The sequence below is a fragment of the Gobio gobio genome, assembly GCF_949357685.1.
Source record: "Gobio gobio genome assembly, chromosome: 4".
NCBI lineage: Eukaryota > Metazoa > Chordata > Actinopteri > Cypriniformes > Gobionidae > Gobio > Gobio gobio.
The window spans coordinates 41524746-41548777 of record NC_137100.1 but is presented as its reverse complement, the minus strand read 5'-3'; the positions used below and the strand labels follow the sequence as shown (position 1 = coordinate 41548777).

At 38.1% G+C, this 24032-nt stretch overlaps 1 protein-coding gene across 4 annotated transcripts in view; it reads right to left on the bottom strand.

Moving 5' to 3' along the window:
• eeig1b (estrogen-induced osteoclastogenesis regulator 1b) overlaps window positions 1–23328 on the bottom strand; it is a 47014-nt gene extending 23686 nt beyond the window's left edge. For all 4 annotated transcript variants that reach the window (XR_013816426.1, XR_013816427.1, XM_079816055.1 and 1 more), the window contains exons 1-3: window positions 23135–23328; window positions 22843–22889; window positions 22463–22758 (exon numbers count right to left, since the gene is read on the bottom strand). Coding sequence is in view for 2 of the 4 variants with exons in the window: in XM_079816055.1 (XP_079672181.1) it covers window positions 22463–22608 (146 nt within the window). In the remaining 2 variants the exon portion in view is untranslated. The remainder of the gene's footprint in view (window positions 1–22462; window positions 22759–22842; window positions 22890–23134) is intronic.
• Between the last annotated feature and the right edge of the window lie 704 nt (window positions 23329–24032).

The window sequence follows — 24032 nt, the reverse complement described above, 5'->3', positions numbered from 1 at the left end:
GAGAGAACAAGAGCTTGGACCAAGAGTTGTGTGGTCAGCTCAGATAGGAAGGGTCTAATCTTCCTAATAATGTATAATGCAAATCTGCAGGACCGGGTTGTTGCAGTAATGTGGTCAGTGAATTTTAGCTGATCATCGATCACAACTCCAAGATTCCTGGCTGTCCTGGACGGAGTTATGGTTGATGATCCTAGCTGAATGGAGAGATTGTGATGAAGTGCTGGGTTGGCTGAGACCACAAGCAGTTCAGTCTTTGCAAGGTTGAGTTGCAGGTGATGTTCCTTCATCCAGGCAGAAATGTCTGTTAGGCAGGCAGCAATACGAACACCAACCGTGGGATCATCTGGTTGAAATGAGAAGTAGAGTTGAGTGTCGTCTGCATAGCAGTGATAGGAAAAGCCATGTTTCTGAATTTACATTGTTTCTTTAAATGTACACATTTCTGAAAGATACATATTTTTCATTGATTAAATTACTTTAATATTTAAAGGCTTTAAGTGTATTAATGTGTTATTGCAAGTGACAACTTACAAGGGATTCAATTAAATAATCACAACAATTTGTATGACAATTAATCGACAAAGCCCTAAAACAGGCAATAAATCGCCAAAGCCCTAAAACAGACAATTAATCGTCATAATCGCAATTATTTATTGGACAATTAATCGTCAGCCAAATTTCATAATCGTGACAGCCCTACTCTGGTGGTAGAATTTTTGTCAACCGTGTCAAAGGTTCCGGGTTCTAATCCGCATATAGTTTTTCTTCATTAAAATCAAAGATGTTCATCAATGATTGTATAATAAGACCATGGACACGGTTTCATGATTTCACCGGTAGAAAAGAGTCTCTCTCAGCAACGGCATTAAGCGAAAGATTGACGCGCTCGTCAGTGTGTGCAGACTGAGCAGTGTGCACGAGCCAAAAGAGAACGTAAACCCCGCCTACTTTGATTTGATTGGCCATCTCAATCATTTTGACATTGACGAGCGCTGTTAGACCACATTCGTTTCAACTGTCTGATCAGCTTCGTTCGTCTGTTCCTGTCAATCACGCGGCGTCAACCAATTATACTGCACGAGGGAGGGGCGAGCTAAGTCTCTCTCTCTCTCTCACACACACACACACACACACACACACAAAAGAGGCAGCAAGCGTGGCAAGCGCTGCACACACAACGATTCAGCAAAAAGGTGCTTTTCAGAGCAACGCGCGGGCCGCACTAACACTAAACTTTGATGTCAAGAAGGGGGCCACAAAATATCATCCTGAGGGCAGCGAGTTTGAGACCCCTGCATTGAACACTTTTATATCAAAAGAGCAAGAAGAATCCTGCTTTCCATGATATGTCCCCTTTAACTGTAAAAGGACGTTCACAGTCAAGCACATCTGTGTAAAATCTGTAACAGATCAGAGAGGCATTCCTCATCTGGATCGGGGAGAACAGGAATGACGAAGGAGGGAATCAAGCTGGAGAGAGGGATGAAAATATGAGTCATACACAACATACAATCACATGCACATGTACGCTCACATGCATCCACAAAATACAGACACACATCTATAGTAGAGTGGGAGAGAAATAACAGAGCATATGGCACGAGGACTATGTAAAATAAACTAAAGGAAAAATAAACAACATGACCCACTTCATTGATATACACATTATTAAGTTGCACTGAGGTCATGTTGGCTGCTGAAAAGAACAATGGATGTGACGTGGATGTGTGGCGATCACTTGTAGGTGAGCTCACCAGGGTCTATATTGAGCACAAAAGATAGATGTATTGAGAAGATATGCTCACACACTTTCCATATATGGAAGCACAGAGCTCTGGGTAATGAGATTGAGATCATGTCCATGTCTAAGAGCAATGTGACAAGCGTGTCCGCACTGAATTTGAATTTGCTGCACAGAGTAACTCTATATAGTTTAGCAGACGCTTTTGTCCAAAGTGACTTGCATATGATGAGAAGAACAATATAAGCAGTTAAACCAACAAAAGAGTCCAAGTTAGTCTAGCACAGTACTCATAGCAATATTAGAAAGGGTTAAAGCGTCCCAAATGATGCACTATAGAGCTCCGGAGGTTGACGTCACACAGCCTAAACTCCACCATTTTGGCAGGCAATCAGGGGAGCGCTAGAGCGGCTGTAGCATTGGTATCTATAAAATAATTGAACTGTCTAAACCTTACTATTTCAACATGATGGACAGCTGATGTGCCCCAGGATGCCAGAAGATACTATAATCATGAATAACATAAGTGCTTTTATATATATAAATAACATTCAGAAACTGTAGGCTATTTGAAACTAAATTAAGGATCAATAAATAAATACTGAAACAAAAAAATAAGAAATGACATTTATTGATTATGACTGATTTTATTTGACATGCACAACACGGACCGATGGGACAGATGCACACAGCGACACGCTGTTTTGGACAGGTTCACGTTAACCGCTAATATAACGTTAATCGATTCACATGTTTTCTCTCTTAAAACATAAGGGCATGTAGGTTTATATTTCAGCATTATCATGTACGTGTAAAGAATTGAAGTCTGTCATGTAAAACAAGAGTGTATTGATGCAGTTCAGTCAGCCCGCTATTCTATCTGTCAATGTTACTCCTGTAAATATTTAGTTTACACGTAGATTTAGGCTTCAACTAAGTTTAATGGTGCAACGCAAAAATATTTAGTAGTGCATAAGTTGTAACTTAGTGCCCATTTACGTCAAAACTAGGCTAGATGTAACTTGCGCACAGCTGGTGCAACAGGTGTCCTGGCAGGAAAGCTATCCGTTCCTTTATTGATACACGTGAAAAGCACCCCGCATTTTAGGGATCTATTAAGTTTGGCTATGTACAGGTCTATGTCTTTTGAATTAAAGTGCACAGTGAACTCCGTTGCTTTGAAACTCATAAATGGACAAAATCAAGCCCTGCTCTGCATTTTTTCACTCTCTAATAACCGTCACTATGATCGGAACTTCCATTTTATACTGACTTTAATGTATGGGGGAGCTGGAATGAGGACCAATGAGATTTCACATGGCAAACATATAGCTTTTCTCAATTGTCTTTTTATAGAGTCACACCTTGTTAGAACCTGACTTGAGATTTAATGAGGTGAAAAACATTTTACAGGCCCTTGCTTTGTCAGCTTTTGTGGAAGGTTTTCTGCCCACAGGTCGATGAGACCCCACTACTTGCTTTATTAGCTGTGGCTGGGGTTCGATGCCACTGAAAATCGAGTTCAAAAACATTCCAAAAACTGTCTGTTTTGTGGCAGCACGTGGAATGCATCTTAACGTGATGCATCTTAAAACGTGACCGATTCAAGATTATCAGCCCTAATGAATTATTCATGGTTCTCTCCATCATGTTGAAAACCTCAGAGAGAAAGTGATATGAGGCACTTGAGTGGATGATATCTATATTTCATCACTCTGCAGAGCTCATTAGCTTAGTGAAGCGTATAGTGCCACGGTGTCGAACACACAGCCTATGGGCCAAATGAGGCCCATAGAGGAGGCAAATCTTTAAAAAAAATAAATTGCAATTAAAGCAGCACAGAGAAAAAAAAATCAAAATACAATAAAAACAGTAATATTGTGACATAATATTACAATTAAAGGAGCCATGAAATGCATTTTCAGATCTTTATCTTATTGTTCGTGTTAAAAAAAATCCTAATATTTGTAAAAACAATCAATCATTCTCCATTCTCATTTTCACTCTCTGTAAAGAACACAAAGCCAGGGTGTTACATCTTCCAGAATCGCAAGTAAAATCTCACTTCCGTGATTGGTGAACTTCATCGCACGTATACGTATTGCATAAACTGTAGTGGTATATATTCAACTTGACTACAATTTCTTCACACAATATATTAATATTTAACTCAAGAAAGCATTGTTATTCCATGTATGTACTGATTTGACACACACTTGAGGCCAGATTTACTAACAGCTTGGGCCAGCGCAAACCCTCTTTTGGCATTAAAAAACTACCGTCAGGATTTATTAAAGACAAGCAGTGAAAAATTAGCGCTGAAAAGCCGTGGACAGTTATTTTTGTGGCTGACCTTATTGCATATGCATTTGTAGGAGTTATTGCATTTGCACGTGCAAGGTGATTTACTAAGGTTTGCGCTCATCAATTTACTGGTGTTTGCGCCATTATTTACCCGCCCAAAAAAAGCATGTCTTAAACCAGATGCTAACTGGTAGATTGTGTTGGTCATTATGGAAATGATCCAGCTGTGTCGGTGTTCTTTAATTTGCGCATTGTCAGTAGATCATGCGCAGAAATTTTCACTCCCATCTGCGCTTTTTTGGAATTGCGCTCTCACGCTAATTTCCCCTGTTTAGTAAATCTGGCCCTTGATCTCTTATTAGCGTTAAATGCTGCATTAATGTTTATTACAAACACAGATTATAAATAAATTAACTTAACAACAGTTCCAGCGAGGACAAAATACTTGACACTGCCGTAGATTTCAACATAAAATATTTAGAAAAACTGGCTGCATGACATGTTGAGTATAATTAAGAAAGTCCGGTGTGAAACGATACAAAAAGATGAAAACTTTGTCATTTAATTGCTCGGGCACTTCATTAAAATTAAACTTCAGTCATACATTTCTAGTACTTTGTTTTTGGAGGTGCAGTTTGTCTACATCCAAGGACAGAACAACTTTGGACGGTCTTTCTTGACATCTCACAGCTGTATCGCTTTGTAATTGATGAACAAACATGAGCACATCTCCTTGATTTACATATACATGTTAAGGGCCATATAGAGGAAAATCGTCATGTCACGTCATTGTCATTTCAAATCCTGCCGTTTCAAAAGGGCAGAAAACAAACATTTGTATTTTAAATCAGGGAAATAGCTTTGAGGTATGACACTTGCAGTATGTATTTATTGAACTACCATTTCATGACCCCTTAAAAATTACAGTTTTCTATTCTAATATATTTTAAAATGTATTCCTGTGATGACAAAGCAGTTATTACTCCAGTCTTCAGAAATCATTCTAATATGCTGACTTTTAGAAACATTTCTTATTATTATCAATGTTGAAAACCGTTGAGCTGCTCAATATTTCTGGAAATGTGATACAGAAGAAGAGTTCAAAAGAATAGCATTTATTTGAAGTAGTATTTTTGTAGAATTATTAAATATATGTAATGCAGAATAAATAATAAAAGTACTAATTCACTTTGAGTATGTGTGTAGATACTATAGGGCTGGGCGATATGGCTGAAAACTGTATCACGATATAAGCGCTTCATATCGGTCGATATCGATAATTATTGATATGTTTTATGGCCCATTTAAAATAAGAACCAGGAGTATTTTACATTTAAACATTTTTATTTTAAACTTAACCTTCCTCTGATTATAATCCCCTCAGTTATAAAGGCAGAAATGGCAACACAACCATGGAAAACACTCAAATAATTAAAATATAAAACACAAGTCTAAAATCACAATGAACACTTAACAATTATCTCTTAAAATTAAGGTGCAGTGCCTCCGTTATTTCGTTACCGTTTAGATGTTTTGTCATAAGGCACTGATGCAGAGTAACATTACCTCTCCATGTAGTTTCAAAGGCTGAATCCGAAATCGCCCCCTATACCCTTAAATAGGGCACTATTTGAGGGGATAGCCATTTGTAGTGGTGTCCGAAACGATAGTGGACGTTATTGAGTGCACTCATTCTATTCCACTTTGCACCGCAATAACGAGTGTACAGCTGATGTACACACAGCGGCTTTCCGAATTCACTCATGTGTTTTCATTCACTCCTTCAAGTGAACTGTATTAGTGGATAAAAGTAGGGAATAGTGATTGAGGGTTTAGGGGGCGATTTCGGATTCAGCCACAGTCAAGAATAGCTCGCACTGACCAGTCTTGGTGGGGACGACGGTCAGACTTATAAAATCCAGAAAACTGCCATACTGGCGAGCTGACTTGTTTTCCTGTTTTATCAACAATTTCCTCGCTCGCTGCGGCACTCGTTTCCCACTTATCACTCCACGGCGGTTCTGTTGACTGAAGAATGAATCCAACACGAGACGACTATATGTCGCAACCAAACTGGATACAGTTACATGATTGGCTTCGCAACCTCTGGTTTCTTCCAGTGAAGAAAAAAAAAATTATTGAACGTTTTATCGAACGCATTTTTTATTGATATCGATTACGAGTCTATCGCGATACATATCGTTATCGTTTAATCGCCCAGCGCTAGTAGATACAGTATTGGAACATAACATCTTTCATAAGGGGACTTTTGCAGTTTATTCTTTTGTTTTTATTCTACATACCCTCTTAGAGTATAAACCTCTAATTGTGCATAAGGGTGAGGTATGACATAGTCTTGACGTAAACACAATAACAACATTCCAGATGTTCCAGCAAGAGCATCAATCTTCTCCCAGAGAAAAGACTACTATGCTAAGGTCATCCCTCGCAAACACTGACTGTTCACCTCCCACTAGACACTCTGCTGAGCCAGAAGATTGTTGTTTTATACAAAGACAAAGGCAGAGGAAATAAAACACTTTTGATAGAGTGTGGATCATATGTGGATGTTTAGCCTCATCAAATCTGGTGACAGCAGTGGAATTAGCTTTTTAAGCCTAGAGTTTGCCCTGAAATCTCCCTGATGTCTGACATCTTTGCCTTTTAAAGTCAACACAGGGACACCTTTTCAAATTCATCTGGATAATGCGTAGTATTGGTTGTGCCCTTTTAGCAGACTCAACTGTAGCCTAATTTTCAACCCAAGAGTTAATCTGAGCCCATCTGTTTAGACAGACAGTTAATCCAGGACTGGTGTTAAACCCCATTCTCCAGTAGATACACACAAACATCTGGATCAGAAACAGTATTGTTGTACAACATGTACCTATTAGTGTGTTTGTGTGCATGTAAAGAACTGTATATGCTGTCAGGTGGGAGTGTCTATTGTCAGGATGTAGGCGTTACAGAAGGTCATTTGATTATAGGATGCATCATGAAACCCAGTGAAACAAAAAAGTTTTATGTTAATTATACTATGTAATTGAGGTAAGGAATTGACTGATGCTGCTACTACAGTTACTGTACAGACTAAGGGCCAGATTTACTAACAGCTTGCCCTTGCACCAGCGCAAACCCTCTTATGCCGTTAAAAAAACTACTATCAGGATTTACTAAAGACGCGCAGAGATAAATTAGTGCTAAAAAGGCGTGGACATTTATTTTTGCGGCTGACCTTATTGCATATGCATTTGTAGGAGTTTCCCCTTTCAGGCGCAAAATTTATGGGGGGAGAGTATTTAAATGAATCATGCAAGGTGATTTACAAAGGTTTGCGCTCGTAAATTTACTGGCGTTTGCACCATTGTTTACCGCCCAAAAAAAGCACGTCTTAAACCAGACGCTAACGGGTAGATTGCGCTGGTCATTATGGAAATGATCCGGCTGTGTCTATGTGCTTTAATTTGCGCGTCGTCAGTAGATCACACGCAGAACTGTCCACTCCCATCTGCGCTTTTATGGAATTGCGCTCTCACACTAGTTTGCCCTGTTAAGTAAATCTGGCCCTATGATTTAGATGTTTACATCAGATGGGATGGCAACAGTACTTGAACCGCCAACTGTCATTTTACTCAGAAGACTTCTCATTTATTTTGACCTTTGTCAAAATAAAAGCTGAGAACTACTGTGTAGGAAAAATAAAAACTGTATACAACAATCACAGTCATAGCTACCTGACAAGATTAGATTTCTCAGAATAACTCTGAGTTACATGAAAAATAGTAGGTAATTTTCTCTATAATTCTACACTTTTGCCTTTTTTTGATTAGGATGGAATTTTAAAAAAACCACAAACTCTGTTTATGAAACCTAACCTCCTTCGGGAAAACGGTCAAAAGGATCTGAACAGGGCTTCTGTATCCACTACTGGTCAAAGGTTTTCGGATCTGTACGATTTTTTTTATGTTTTTGAAATGCTCTCTTATGCTCACCAAGTCTGCATTTGTTTGATTAAAAATACAGCAACAACAGTAATATCAAGGTCAAAAATTTTTGGTTTTACTATCCTTATGCGGGCACCCAAAATGTAGGGTTTGCCTGGACCACACACACACAAACAAGATTAAATCAATCTGCCGAGTAGACGCACAGAAGGATCTGCTTTTTATTGCATTATGTAACGGGCTCTCATTGCTGAGATTAGGGTGTACCTGTGGTAGGGGACGGGGGCTAAGAAGAGAATGGTGGTTTTGTAATGCAATCCAGCCCAATACAGAGATTCCTGTGATGTTGACATCGCACAGGTCCAGGCAGTGACACACAGCTACCAGAAACTTCTCTCTCAATGCTGCCATTCAATACCGTTTGAGGTTTAGGAGTGACAACTAAAAACAAATCTACTCTTTCTAGAGGACCAGTGATCTTAAACAAGTTCTAACTAATGTCTAAGCCTTCAGTCATACAAAAAAGGAGGATTAATCGACCTGCCTGAGGGTACAAAGATTGTATCATATAGATAAATTGATCTGCCAAATTTTCTGCCAAGGGAGACCAGGTGGAACTCAAATCCTTCTTGAATTTGATAGACAATCCATTCACATTTCGGTGAAAAGGAAAGCAGTTCATGGATGTTTATGGAGAGCAAATGTGAATATATTGATGCAATCAGCTGATCTAATGAACTTACTTTTGCATTGACCTTGATTAGTTTATTAACCTTCTCACATCTCAGAGCTAATTCAATAAAACAGTATGCATTATTGTCTCTGACCACACACATACAAAAACACACTAAGTGTGTTTGTTGAGTTATTATTCGGATTACTCTGTTACCAGGGTTGCTCAATTAAATCAGGGGTCTCAGGAATTTAATTAACCATGTGAAAGGCAAAACTAATAGGACTTTACTTAATCAGTGGCTAAACCTTAGACCTGAACACAAAGTAAAAACTACCAATTCAAAAGCAGTTTTCCATAATTATGAAAAAATAGATATATAAATTCAAACACATCACAAAAGTCATGTGCATTAACCTCCAAAAACGGATGCGTGCTGAAAAGCTGTTGACAACTTTCATTAAAATTTGCCTTGGAGAAGATGAAGATGAGACAGAAGCTCTGGTCCAAAACCTTGGTGAGCAGCCTACTGCCTTCTAAGACAGCATCTTAAAATCATGTAAGCAAATGTGAACAATTTGGGACAATCTACATACACGGCAACACGATTAAAGATTACAAGGGCACATTACTTGAAAAAAATCATGCATGAATGAATAATTTACAATAAACAAAAAATAAGAACCTTTAATTTCATTGTGACTTTAATGAGCATGTTGCTAAGCTAACAGCACAATACTGTATTAAACATAAACACGTACATGACATGACATAAATATTGGATAAAATAATTCATTTGTAGTAGTTACATGAAAAACATGCTTATGTTGTTTAAACTTTTTAAGTCAACATTTCTCTCACAGTCACGCAGTCACGGCTGGTCAATGCGGTAATATGTCGGTAGAAAAGTACTGTGGGAACATTTCGAGAGAATGCCCACAAAAAGGTGACGTACAACCTCAAACATGACTTTTTTTTTTTTTTAATTAAGTAGTAGCCTAACGTTAGCAACTTTACATGGCCGTCGCTCTACCATTAACCTAGTGGAAGCTAAATTAGTACCGCAGTTACTGCACAACATGTTTAACTTAAAGTCCCTGTAAAGGCAATTTTGAGATTTGTTTCTAAACACATTATAAATGTTAGAAATGTATTGCTGAAAAACGTTACAAACACTGTGAACTGTGTAGTACTGAATGGCGGAGTAAGACCGTTAAACAGTTTTTCAGCATTGCTGTGTCCAGGATTTTTTAGGCGGGTATAAAACGGTGGCCCCCAGCGTTTGAGAGCAGAGAATGCTGCTGATTTTTTCAAGATTTTGATAAGCTATTTTATTTACTTGGCAGATTTTTTTATGATTCAAATTTGGCTGGGTGGTTAATAACACATTTGTCTGTGGTGTGACAAACTCAGAACAGATACTTAATTTTGACTTTACAGGGACTTCTACATCCATCATGCCATCCAGGCCAGCTTCATTGTGAGCAAGACACGTAGCTCACTTCTCCCCGACAATGTGGACAAGTAGTTTTTCCACCAACTAATCGACTATGGTTTAAATAAACAACTAACAGTCAACTAGGAAATTCTTTAGTCGTGCAGCCCTACAGACTACAGATATCCATAGCCACAAAGACCCTCACTCACACACTTAACACTGGATCATAACCTGGCTCTTTTCCTCTCTGATAAAGTATGCAAATACCAGCCTGGGGCCTCTTGACATTATCATTGTTAGCTGTTGCATAAGAGGCACAGGAAATGGCTGGAGACCATTCCTACATGCACTTTACACATGTAACCACCCGTGCAGTGTGATTCGCTGGAACAGAGGCCCTAATCACTGGGTTTTGACATCAGAGCCTCTTCAATGCTTTAAGTGGACCCTGTGGACTTGCCAACAAAACCTCACTTTAAATGATTACTGACTGAAAGCATTCAAAAGGTCACAATTATTGGAGTTGTTGGTTTAAAAGAGGTTTGGTAACAAAGATAGAGGGACCACTTGGCTTTAAAAAGCATGATTAAACACTTATCAATAGGTAATCAATTGAACATTCAAATGTGAGCTGAAGTCTGGAGGTCAAACATGGAGAATGGCTCTCAAAGGCTCCAGGCTCTCTCAGTCATCTCTCATTCCACTGGAATGGATCAGAACACATGGGACAGGCCAGACCCTCAGAGAAGAGCCAGAAACACAGAGCAATGCAGATGAGAAAACCCAGCTCACTCTTTATGGAGGATGATATGCTGCCAATAACTGTTGTACGAACAGGCAAACAATATGAAATGCTCCTGCTGTGGGAGCTCTGGTCACATGAAAACAAACAAATATAAGATCAACTAAAAACAAAGTCATCAAGATTGATGGAAACAGAATGCTTACAAAAATACCACAGACTAAATTGAAATCTTTGAAACTCTTTGAAATCAACTCCAGATCTTTGTAGCACCCAGGCAGACCAGCATGTACAGTGTCTCCTGATGTTAGTCACATTTTATTGCCATCACCCTATATAGGCCAATTTTTTTTCTCCCCTTTTTTCTCTCTCTCTCTCTACCTCACGTGTTTGTGGTTGGAGGAGCAGTATTTGAAGGTCTGACTCAGGCTCTCTCAGCTGACTGAAAGAGGGAGAGACCCAAATAAAATAAAAAACACAAGTAAGAAAATGAAGGGGTGGTAAGAAGAACACTGCTGTGGGATTGACAGATACAAACCATTTGGTTGATTGCCCTTAATAGTTCTGGGAAATTGTAGAGCTTTTTGTATGTCAGAAGGCATTGTTGTTGTTACAGATCAAGCAAAGAATTCTTCTGCCACTTGTTAATGTGAGCCTGTTTAGAGTGTAAGCTCATGTCAAATGGTATAAAATGATGAATTGGTAAATAAAAAATTTTATATGCTGGACATTTAATGTATAGTATAGCATAAAAGATGTGGTTATTAACTCTATAGGAGTTGAGGAGTGCCAGCTGTGTTTTCTTCATTCAGCTGCTCGTCTTTTCTATGTCGGTCATTCTCCATAAAACAGGCAAGACTAAACTCACCAAATGTTCTCCAATGTAGCCAATGGGCTAAACGCTTCAGTAATTACAGTAATTTATAAATCTGTGTGTGTGTTATAAGGGATGTTAAACAGCCAAACATTGATTCTGAGATTTGTGTATGCAAGGATACTTGCCATTTACGCATGAAGGGCTAGGGAAACTAAAGATTTGTTACACTGCATGTATAATATCTAACCAAGGTGTTGATGACCAATTAAATTTCCCTATACTTCCATTGTAATATACTCCATGTATACTCTACTAATGCAATACTTGATTACAGTCACAATGAAATAAAAATTGACAGTTTATTATAAACTATTTATTTGTGAACATAATTTATGTGCTATACTTTCCCTCTCCCTCGCAAACAGCATCGACCCAATCAATTTCCAATGGACAAAATCGAGTCCCATTATTCATTAACATTTTCACTCAGATATACATCATAATGGGAGAGGGACATTTTTTATCTGATGCAGGACTTGAAGAAAAGGGGCCGGGATATGTTCACCACTAATGCCGATTTTATGCCTTAAAAAGAATTTGACCTTTGACATCACAAGCTCTCCAAGCTCGTCTTTGAATGAGAGTCCAAATTCTAAGAGGCACAGCAGATTTACTGCACCGAGATTGCAATCAGAGAGCAGGCGGTGTGTATGACAGCAAATGCATCTTAAGTAGAAAGGAATGAACTGAAGAGCGAGCAGAAGATAAAGCACAATGATTAGCCTCTTAACGTGCAGAGGCAAAACCACAAAAAACATTGTTGGAGGGAGAAAAAAGACAAGTCTAAACCGACTACAATTTGCATGAAGAACAAAATGTAAGGGCAGCAGGGTGCAAAGTCACTAAATAATTCCTTCTCTTGAATGTTCAAATGAGTGCTTTAAGCCAACAGAAACAGAAATGATAAAATACTGGTGGAACATTACAGCCAGCTTAATGTCAGTCATTATTCACCCGAGGAGTTTTCTTCTTTCTGTGGTAGGTTCTCCCTGAACAAAGGCTTTGATTTAGCTTTGGTGTGTGTAATGAAGTATCCAGATGCTAGTGCTGTGCCTTAATGGTGTGCACCAAAGCATGTGTTCATTTAATATTATAACCCAAATCTACCAGACAGTATTAGTCACACACTGTACTGCAACAAAATGGCCATGAAAGTGCACTGATATAAAGAGTCTGATGCTGAAATGAACAGAAAATGTACTGGAATCACCAGAATGGTAACAATATCATGTTTCGTCCTGTTCGGGACTGTATGTATTGTACAAGCTTTTGCCCTAAGCTTACAACAACAACAAAAAACTGTTGGTTTGTGTGGCTATATTTTCATAATAGTAGGCTATACAATGTCAAGGCTTGTCATTTAAATACGGTAACTGTAACAGGTGTGGACATGCGCCAGAGATAATGTCTGTTGCTTGTGCTGATAATACAGCTTAGTCTGCACCAATTTGAGAAACGTTTCAAACAGGCTGACTGAAGATTTGAGGTGGAGGAGATGTGTTTATTAAAGCTGCCAAGAAACACTGTTGTCTGCACTGGAGTGTTTGCATATAATGCTGTGAGGAATGGAGGAACGTGTGAGGGGGAGAGAGGTAAATCAAGCGGACATTCCTAGCTATGTTGTCTGTGAAACCCTGCAACACATCCGGCAACTGAACGTTGACCCCTGGAAACCTGTGACTACGCAAAACCAGGGAGCATAAGACACAGCTGTGAAAAAGCTGTGAGAGCGAAGCTCAAATACATAATACTTGAACAGATCTGCGACAATATATATAACATGAGAAATAAGGTTTGAGGCAAACAAAACTACTGTAAACAAAAGCAAACAAACTACATCTAAAACTGTTTCTTGTGACAGACGCAAAAGAGCCAGTCATGTTTTGTGAAATAAAGCTTGTCCTCAATGCCTCTGTCCCTCCACCCTTCTGTTCCCCCAGGACTTCATTTAACCTACTTCTGTGTGAAACTCACTTCCAGATGGTGCTCACTTTTTATCCGTCTTTCCCTCTATTCCATATTTCCCCACAATATGCCCACAGACTCAAGAATCCATGAGTAAATGAGAGAGTTCTTGACTTATTGATTTATATACAGTATTTTATTTGACCTATTGCCACTTTATTATGGCACTATGTCAGTATTGAACATTTCTAAACTTATATATGTTTTTTAATTCTATACCTCAATTCTATTGTTTATTGTACATATTTTATTGCGTGACTACTGCCGTTGAAAATTTGAGGTCAAAAGTTGTTGTTTTTTTATAATATTTTAATTCATGCACAGGAAAGTCATTTAGAATATGACGCTATTCTTCTGAACTTTCTATTCATCAAAGAATCCTGAAAAAATTGAGGAATATTTCTCGATCACCAAACCAATATATTAGAATGATTTTTGAAGGATCATGTGACACTGAAGACTAGAGTAACAATTTAGCTTTGCCATCACATGAATAAATTACATTTTAATGTATTAAAAAAAAAAAAAAAAACCTGTTCTTTTAAATTGTAATGATATTTCACAATATTACTTTTAGTGTAAGAGACTTCTTTCAAAAAACATTTTAAAAATGTAACTCACCCCACAAACCATTGAACAGTATACATTTGTGCACTTACATTTACATTAATGCATTCGGCTGAAATTTTTATCCAATGCGACTTGCATTGCATATAGACATTTTATCAGGTTTATGGATTCGCTGTAAATGAAACTCATGGTCTTGCTGTTGCTAGATTCATGCTCTACTGTTTGAGCTAGAGGAATGTTAAGTGTTGCTACTGTAATAAAAAAAATATCCCGTGATACTAATACAATCGTTATCTTATCTTAAAACATGAAAAGAGAAGTGGGGATGTTTAAGTTTCCTTTATAGATTGTCAGGATTATTGATGTAACAAGACAGAACTCTGCCATTGTATTTCTGCTTTTACAGTACAGTACACATTTATTTCCCGCCGGTATTCTTTAGTTTTTAAAATAAGCTGATTTTTGATGGTTATCAGCATATTGTTTTGCATGTAAACACACTTAATGCAAGTCGAAGGTTGTTGTTTTTTTACCAGCTTTATCATCTGCCTTGTGAAAAATCCAATTGCTTTGAAAAGTAATAGCACATTTCTCCTCAACAAAACACACACTTTCAGATATAATTTAATAGCAGATAAGATAAGGGATGAGTTGCGTGCCAAAGTTTAGACATATAACAGCAAGCACCACTAATAATTGACTAATGGATCTCTGGAAAACAGTAGCTGATGTCTAAAGGAGGGCAGACAGTGCAAAGTCCAGTTTTAAGACACTCCAACTGTTTACCTACATCTGTTTGGTTCACAGCAATCTGTTTCATGAAGTGTTTACAGGAGGCAGTTTAGCAGCCTCAGTCTGTCCCCGCTGAGAGCAGGTGCACCGCTGAGTCTCAGCTGCTAATCTCATTGAGTAGTTGTAGCCCAATAACACGGCGGCCTGTACGGGATGAGACCCTTGTACCTCTGCCCACTTGTGCTGCGTAAGCAAGCTGGCAGCAAATGCCAGGAACTCAACTAGCAACCTTATGGTGTGTATAGTCACCAGAAGAATTGAACTTCTGAACTCTGAATACACCCTGATACAGATCTTACGGGCCACTTTATGTCCATGAAAAGAGAAAATTAGACAAGCAGGGGAGAAAAATCACCATTGAAATGCAAAAAAGACAAACTATTGAGCATGAACCTGTAAACTGCCGACAGAATGTGTCGTTTTTGTGGTGCATTGTGGGAGAGAGATAAGCGCTTCATTAAAATGATGCCCTATGTGTATAAATCACTGAATCTGGAGTCTTAGATAAGACGTATAATATCATTGTGAATGTGCGTTTGTGTGTGTGCCATACTACCTAAAGTACCACATTCTCAAAGGTTTAGTTTGATACCCTGTTGCTAAGATACTAAACACAAACAGCCATGAATGCACATGAATGGGTTCTAGGCAATGAAAAAGAGAATGATTTGTTTTCATAATCTCACATTGTCCATTAGCATAATCTGTGTCTGTTTCGGGGTGTAACTCTTCCAGTGGAATCTAAAGAATGAGGTTCTGCTTGATTTGTCAAAGCCGCTATGGTCCTAATAACACACACTGAGCGGAGAGAAACTGGATGCTCTTTCTTTCTTCAGCTTTCTCTTTGTTCATTTAAGAACGACAATCAGCACCAAAATATTAAATATAAAACAAAAACATCACTGATAAAAAAGGTGCTGGATTTACATGATCAATTAAGTTAAACAAACATAATTTGTTCACATAATTTCAACATCATGGAATGAAGTCATTTTTAAGTAACCGAATTGAGTAATCTCACAGTGATTTTAATATGGCTCCCTAACAACAGTGGTGTGCACAGGGGGGCTTTAGACCCTGCCTATTTAATGCAATCACAAAACCCAAGTTTATTTTTGTATGTTTTTGTGTTGTCAGTTGACTGATTTATAAGTCTGTACTAACTAGCTTTCATTCTATTAGCACATGCCAAATGCTAAGTATGAAATGCTCTTTAATGACATGTGCTGTATCAGTCCACAGCCTAAGCAATCGCTCCGCTCTTTTCCACTATGGTAACAAAGCATTATTTAAATGGTTCAATTAATTCCAACATAAATAACAATTAGACACTATTAAAAAATATAAAGTCTCCCCCTTTTCTCATTTTGCCCAAAAACACATAAAATAACACTTAATTTTAACAATTTTACTCTACTCCTCAAGTCCCAAGCAAAGCATGCTGGGAACTACAGTTTCAGCAAAAATCATTTTTGAGTACTTAACTGGTTCACATTCACCCCAAATAATGTAATCTATTAGACTGCACATTTTAGAGAATTACATTAATTGAAAGCAAAGAAATCACGTTTAGAAGAGAGCCACAATTTTGTTGAGTAGATTCTAAATAATATGATTAAGTAAATTGGACAATATGTGTTTTCCTGTTTTTTCAGTGATTTTTATAAAGTAGTTGTCAACAATACTGATTTGCACAGTGGCTAAAGCCGATATCTACACATATCTAGACATGGTTAATGTACATTCAGCACATTTCAAAGTTTGGAGTCGGTAAGATTTTTTCATGTTTTTGGATAGGAGGCTCTTGCGCTCACCAAGGCTGCATTTATTTGGTTAAAATACAGTAAAAACAGTAACTAAATTAAAATAACTGCTTTCTGTTTTAATACATTTTAAAATATAATTTATTTCCGTGATGGAAAAGGTGATTTGGTGCTCAAGAAACTTAAAATTTTATACGGTTGTGCTGCTTAACATTCTTGTGGAAACCGTGAAGAACAACATGTATTTAAAATCTTTTGAACAGTAGTGTGTACATATATAAAATCAGTTTTTTTGGCCAGAATTTGTGTAATTTTCTTAATGGATAATGAATGCATATTTTCAAGTAAATGGAGTAAATATTTTGTTCAACAATTTATTTCTGAAATGTAAATTTCTTTTATAAAATATCTATTTGCATTATAAATAGCAATATGCATTATCCATCAAGGAAACTACACAACTTCCGTTAATTGATCATTTCTTCCGCTTTACTACTAGTTACAGCATGGAATAAACATCAGAAGGTATGTTAAAAGATACAGTACAACTCCCTCATTCAGTGTTTCAACTGCGGAAAAACATTAATAAAACAACAACTTGTAAACACTATGTCACGAAACATTACATTTACCCCAGAAAAAAAAAAAAAACTATTTAATGTCCAACTCATTAGTCAGCTAGAATCCATCAAATTTTTTATGATTTTTTTATTTTTTGGAGCCGATACCAACTAGATTTCTTGTCATCACGATTGGCCGATAACGATCATTCAAGTTTTATGTAAGCTCTCTGTTGGCTGTCACCTTTAACCCCTTACACAAGCAAAACCTTATTTTGAAAAAACTAGATTTTTATCATGTTTGGAGGTTCTTAGGTTACAACACTGCTGAGAAAACCCCAGAAAAAGTGATGCAATTTATTGGTTTTGTTGTTATGCATGCTTGACATGATGACTATTAGATAGTATATATGGCAGGTAAAATCAAGTTTGGTTTAGTTTTTGATAATCTTCCAGTGCCGTTTATCATGGTTTCCACGCAAGGTAAATCAAGACCTAACAATCTTAGCGATCAATCCAATCCAAACGTGCTCCAGCTGTAAAACAATGTCCGATTGGTGTCAACACGTTGTCCCTACCCACCATACACAAGATCCAGTTTCCACTGGTTGAACTTTCAAATGATGTTGAAATGACGTGTCATGATCTGTGTTCGGAAGTCCTATAGCTGTAGCCAAGCAGCATGTCATGTCACTCAAGAGCAACAATTTTCTCAAGATCTACGCATCATGTTATGTTGTGTGTGGGCTTGTTTGAATCGAGACAAACTGCTCTAAAAAAAGATGCGTGATTCACTATGGTTTACTGATGTTTCGTGAAGTTACAAAGCAGAACGTGGTGCTAAACCCTCATCTGAATACTGTTTACATGCACATTTTACCTCTTCAAATTTAAATCGGTTTGTGAGATCTGCCAAATTTAGTGACTAGTGATTGAGTCATAGAATGTGATTATCGGCCGATACCGATCTGCAGCTGATTGATCAGCCACCATTTAAATGTTTCTATTTCAAAAACAAGTATTTATGATTGTCATTAAAAAGTTATTAATGTTATAATTATAAAACATTCCTTATGTGTAATTTAAATGTAAATAACCTATTCAAATCAGTTCATTTTAACCTTTAATATTATTGTAAGGTACCAACTTGGGTTCTTTGTATAGTTTACAGCATTAGTTGAGATAGAGTTTTTCCCCAAAAATTTGCCATGTATTATAACTGAAACATACCTCAATTCATCGAATTGCAAACTTGAGAATTAAAACTAATCAAATCATGAAATTTGTGTTGATACCTAGCCCTATTGGCCAATGCCGATAACCCCAAAATGCCTTGACAGAATGGCCTACTGTGGATGCATAGAATTAAAATTACTATTAAAACTTTAGTTATCATTTTAGTTATTGTCTTTGGTGGGAACAAGCCTTAATTCTTGAGCAGAAATAAATCTGTGAGAATCAAAGGCACATGGCTGCTTGAGTATTTATCGTCTGTGGAAGGCAGAGGAACAGAACAGGAAGGAAGAGAGATGAGCATCCCTGTAATGATTACAATTACAGAGCAATTTCATCAAAACCGCCATCGGTGGAGAGACACACACACGCACAGTTTCCTTAGCAACCATTGCTGCTGTATAACCTCTGCCACAATGATGAAACACCTTAGGAAAATCTGCTACAAAAATTATTTATAACTCAGACTAGAATCTTTCAGCAAAGTCTTTTAATGTTTGGGTGCTAATCACAAACAGGAAGCTAAAAAAAAAAAAAGACCAGCCAACGGTAGTGATAATGGTTTGCATAAGTTGATGTAGTTCACGTGTCATGACTGTGAATGTCTGAATGGGAAGTTTAACTCCCGCCTCTATAGAGACCATCCATTAAAAAGCAACCCAATCAGCACTCTCTCTTCCTTCAGGCTTCACTGCCCTCTGTCCATTCAGCAAGCCAAGACACCTCTGGAAAATAATGACTTCTGTGTCTACAACCTCATCATCCACCCCAGGAATTTTCATCACGTTGATCTGATTTCTCCAAGTTCAAATGCAAACCTGAACCATGAAAAAGCTGGAGAACGAGTCTGAGATCAGATTAAAGAGGCAAGGTCTTCCACATTGACACTACTACTATTGGTCTGTCATCACTCTGAGAGCTTACTCCTGTCAATCAAGCGCTCCATGAACTCAGTCCACACTGATAAAGAGGACAGAAGGATGAAGAAACGTGAGAGAGTGAGAGAAAAGAATGAGAGAGGGGAGGAGGGCAGAGGGAAACAGGACCGTGGCTTAGTCAGACAAACGGCTCTCTGTTTGGACTATCACTGAAGTCTCTGTCCTGTTTTACGCTTTCTCTCTCTCACCCTCTTTTTCTCCTTCATGCATTACTCCTCTATCCATCTTGCATTCCACTTCCAGTTCCTATCACTGTCTTGTTTTTTTTTTTTCACTTTCTCTCTCTAGAAATTACCACACACTCAGTTCCTGCTATCTATCCAATCTAATCTCTCTATCAGTCCATATGAGGAATAATGGCGTTGGGACATTCATGACATAACCCTCCTCTCCCTCCTCACATTAGATACACAAGGCATTGTGCGCAATGAATGTGGAGGGCATCTCAGTGCACTAGAACGAGAGCACGCACTGTGCCTGGCACCGCTAGCAAGTCAATGCGCCCACACAATATACCACCCCCAGTCATATGCCACTAACAACAACTTCACAACACAAGAGGACTTCAAATAGACTGACACATTTTTGGCCTCTAGAGTTACTGTTTCTCGTGCACTCTGGGCCGTCGCTAACGGGCCGGAAGGTGGTTCTAGGGAAAAATCGCAATTCATTTTTTGAGGATTATTTGATAAATAGAAAGTTCACAAGAACAGCATTTATTTAAAATAAAGATATTTTGTAGCAATGTTAAAGCAAAGCCTTTACTGTCAATATAATGAATCCTTGCTGAGTAAAAATATTATATCTAATATCTATCTATAGGTGTGTATACATTTGAAAATATACACATACATCTCATATCAAGTCTATTACCAAACTGTCATTTTATTCTTGATATTAGATAAGTGTTAAAAAAAGGTAACACTTAAGTTTAGGGTCCAATTCTCACTATTAACTAGTTGCTTATTATCATAAATATTACTAGGATATTTTCAGTTTATAATGGCTTATTCTGCATGACTATATACTACGCACCTTAATCCTACCCAAAACCTTAACTTAAAGGGGTACTTCAGCGCTGGCAAGATGAATGTGTATGTAAATTGGGTCATTTATGTAGTAGAAATGTGAAATTATTTTTGAATTTGGTGCCTTCTAGACTGAGAAAAGACAGAAAATGTATTTTTGTCTCGAGTGGATGAAATACAACGACTCACTTGACAACATTCTCACCAGAATGCACTTGCTTCGCAGCCCTACGAGGCCACTCCCAAAGCCACGGCTACTGGTTATCACTTGCCCACCATGACACCGCCCCACCGTCATTTTGATATTCATAGTAATAAAATCATTTCGTTCAGTTAGAGAACAGACACTACAATTAAAAACTGAACGTGTCTTTTCAATAAAGTGCGAGTGAGCCGAACGAAAGTCACGGCACAGACGCAGCAGGAGTCAGATTTCATTAATCATGAGAGTGAAGAGCTGAGCAGACCTGAGGTAAGTGCGGCAGTCATTCTCGGCACGTGTTCAGTCTGGCGCGTTTTCAGATCATGCCTATGGAAGCTTAACTTTCATAGGAATTCATTGAAAAGTTGAAACACTCACTTTGCTCTGTACCGCTCCGTTATTAATGCCTGAGCCGAGCGGCCGTGCGCATTTACATTCTGAGAGTGAGATCTCTCCCCTATGGGCGGGTTGAAAACATGTGGAACGACGATATTTGCGTCATCTGAGGATTTTTTTCAGAAATAAAATGCATAATTCTCTCGTCTCAGGGGGACATGAGGGGGGAAAGTACGATAATTTGAATATACTACCGGGTTTCTACTGATACAAAGCTTAATGCTAAATCGCTGAAGTAACCTTTTCACATCTAGTACCTTATTAACTATTAATAAGCAGTAATTAGGAGTTTATTAAGGAAAAAGTCATAATTAATAAATAGTTAGTTTATAGTGAGAATTGGACCCTAAACTAAAGTGTGACAAAAATAAATAAATGTGATCTCAAATTGTGACCTATCTATATCAGATGGCTGCAAAACTGTTTTGAGTCTATAATAGGGTAACAATAATGCATTGAACACATCAGGTGTAAGATTCATGCAACATCTTTATGGCATTCACATGCTTGAATCATAACCCACTGGTCAACATATAAGACTGCTGATTCACTCAGATTTACTAATGGTCCTTCATTATTCTAATTAGGCTGTGTCTGATCAGACTTGCCCAACTGTGAGTTTAACCAACTAAGAGCTTAAGCCTCCATTTATAAACAACTGTAACACTGACATGTGTGTGCTATCATCTTAAACCACAGTCAAAGTGCAGGAATGTGTTTAGAATTAGTCACGGGCAAAAGAAATCATGAAAATGGACGTGATTGCGCAATTCAGGCTGTCTGTGTGCAATGATCAAAAGAGCAAATCCTTTACCTGGGTAAACAATGTAAAGAATGGCACAGTGGTTTGACCCTGACCTTTAAAAAATGTCTTGGCTTTTGATGTGAGACCTGTTCAAGAGACCCACAAAGCAACCTGTGTGGTCTTCTAAGTGCATTTTAAATGGACCCAAAAATGCTGCAGGGCAGGCTGGGTAAAAACCCAAGATCTGAACAAGTGTTCCTCATGAAACCTACACCAAAGACAACAGCAGAATAATAACAGAAATAATGTCCTTCCAACCATCCTTTGAAATATATTTCAACAGATAATCATCCATCAACAATCGTACATGTTAAGCACAGCTTAAACCAAGTGTAAAGAGTGTAATTTACAGTATTTTATATGACAGTGGTGTCTAATAAAACGTTAGCACAGTTTTACTGCCCTAGCAACTATTATTTGGCAGAAATCATGGACACCAATGGAACTTTTGTGTTAGACCCAATACAACCAGAGAGAATCCCAAATCTTACCTGGATGAAGAAATGGAGAAGTCTCCACCATCCAACAGTCTGATTTTGCAGAAAAGCATCCCATTCACAAACGGCACAGCCGTGAGCTCCTCCAGGGTGAAGTGTATCTGAAACTTGAACTTCTTCTTTTTTATTAAAAACGCCATATTCTTTTAAGACTGAACTTTGGATGTTTGAAGACAGAGGTAGACGAATACAGGGAGATGTGTTTCTTTTAATCTGGTGCTTGGAAGTCCTTCTCAATGTATGTGCTTTGGTTCAGCATCTCTGAGAGGACTGAAGCTGTCCAGAGGAACCTGAGGTGTAAAACAGTGGAAAATCACACCAAGACTGGTCAGACAAGACACAAGACCAACATTAGAAACTACATCATAACTTACCTTAAAACCAATACAGGGGCAGCACTGTGGGAAGGCTACAGTCTTTGCTGAAAACCAAACACATTCCCTGAAGAGTTAGTTACCTGGAAGAAATCCATTATATCCAGGTGTAAAGATCCCTGGGACTCCACTGGCACCATTCACATATTCAAAGGAAATTTAGTATGCTCCTTGAGAGCTACTGACAATATTTAGCAAATTGACCATCATCTCTTCTCTCTTTAATCGAAAGTAGTCGCCTGTTGTTTCGTGTCGTAAATGAACATTTGAATAGAGACAGTTGAATACTTACGTCGATGGGCATTTTTCATATGGAAGCCAGGACAGAGATCACTGGACGGAACGATTTAGAAAACGGCCCATAATATAATTATTAACCAGATGTAAATCGTTTCGAAATCAACTGTGTAGCGTTGAGTCAAAAGACTGACTGACTGCTCTGGACTGAAACGGTCTCTTGCTCTTTAGTGAACTCCAATAAGCGCCGCCTCCATGGACGCGTGGATTTCCCTAAATACAGCCTGCAGTTCACAGAGAGCGTTCGAAACTCCCGTTACAACCACAGGAGCGCAACAGTGTTTCGACTTCACTATAAAGGTTAGGATTGCTAGCTTTGTAGATTCGTCAATAAACCCTCAGTGGGTTCTAGGGAGGACGAAGACAAACGTTCGTGTTGCCAAGGAGAATCACAATCCTAGTGAATAATAAGGATTTCTTCGCGCGCTTGTGTTGCGTTAAAGCAGAAAATATTAGCTTGGGTTTTGTTCTAGAATGAATGTAGCGCCATCTCGTGGCCGCATACTTGCTAATGCTTGTCATTTTGACGCTGATTTACATAAAAGACAGTTGCATACAGAGATAATGCATTGGGGCAATGTGAAAGTAAACTAATTTACGTATACAATAACTGGTTAGCTTTATAGTTAGCTAATTTACAGTCAGTTTTCTATGTAGCCTATGCGATTCTGTATTTCAACCTTTCAAAAAAATATAGCTATATTACGACACACTCGGCTGTTCTAGGAGTGGTGAACTCATTATTAACACTACTAACACGTTGGTTTAATATTGCTTTGATATGCATCAGAATCAGAAAGAGCTTTATTGCCAAGTGTGTTTGCACACAAGGAATGTACCTTGGTATTGAAGCTTCCACGTGTAAATATAACAACACACATAACATTTAAGAA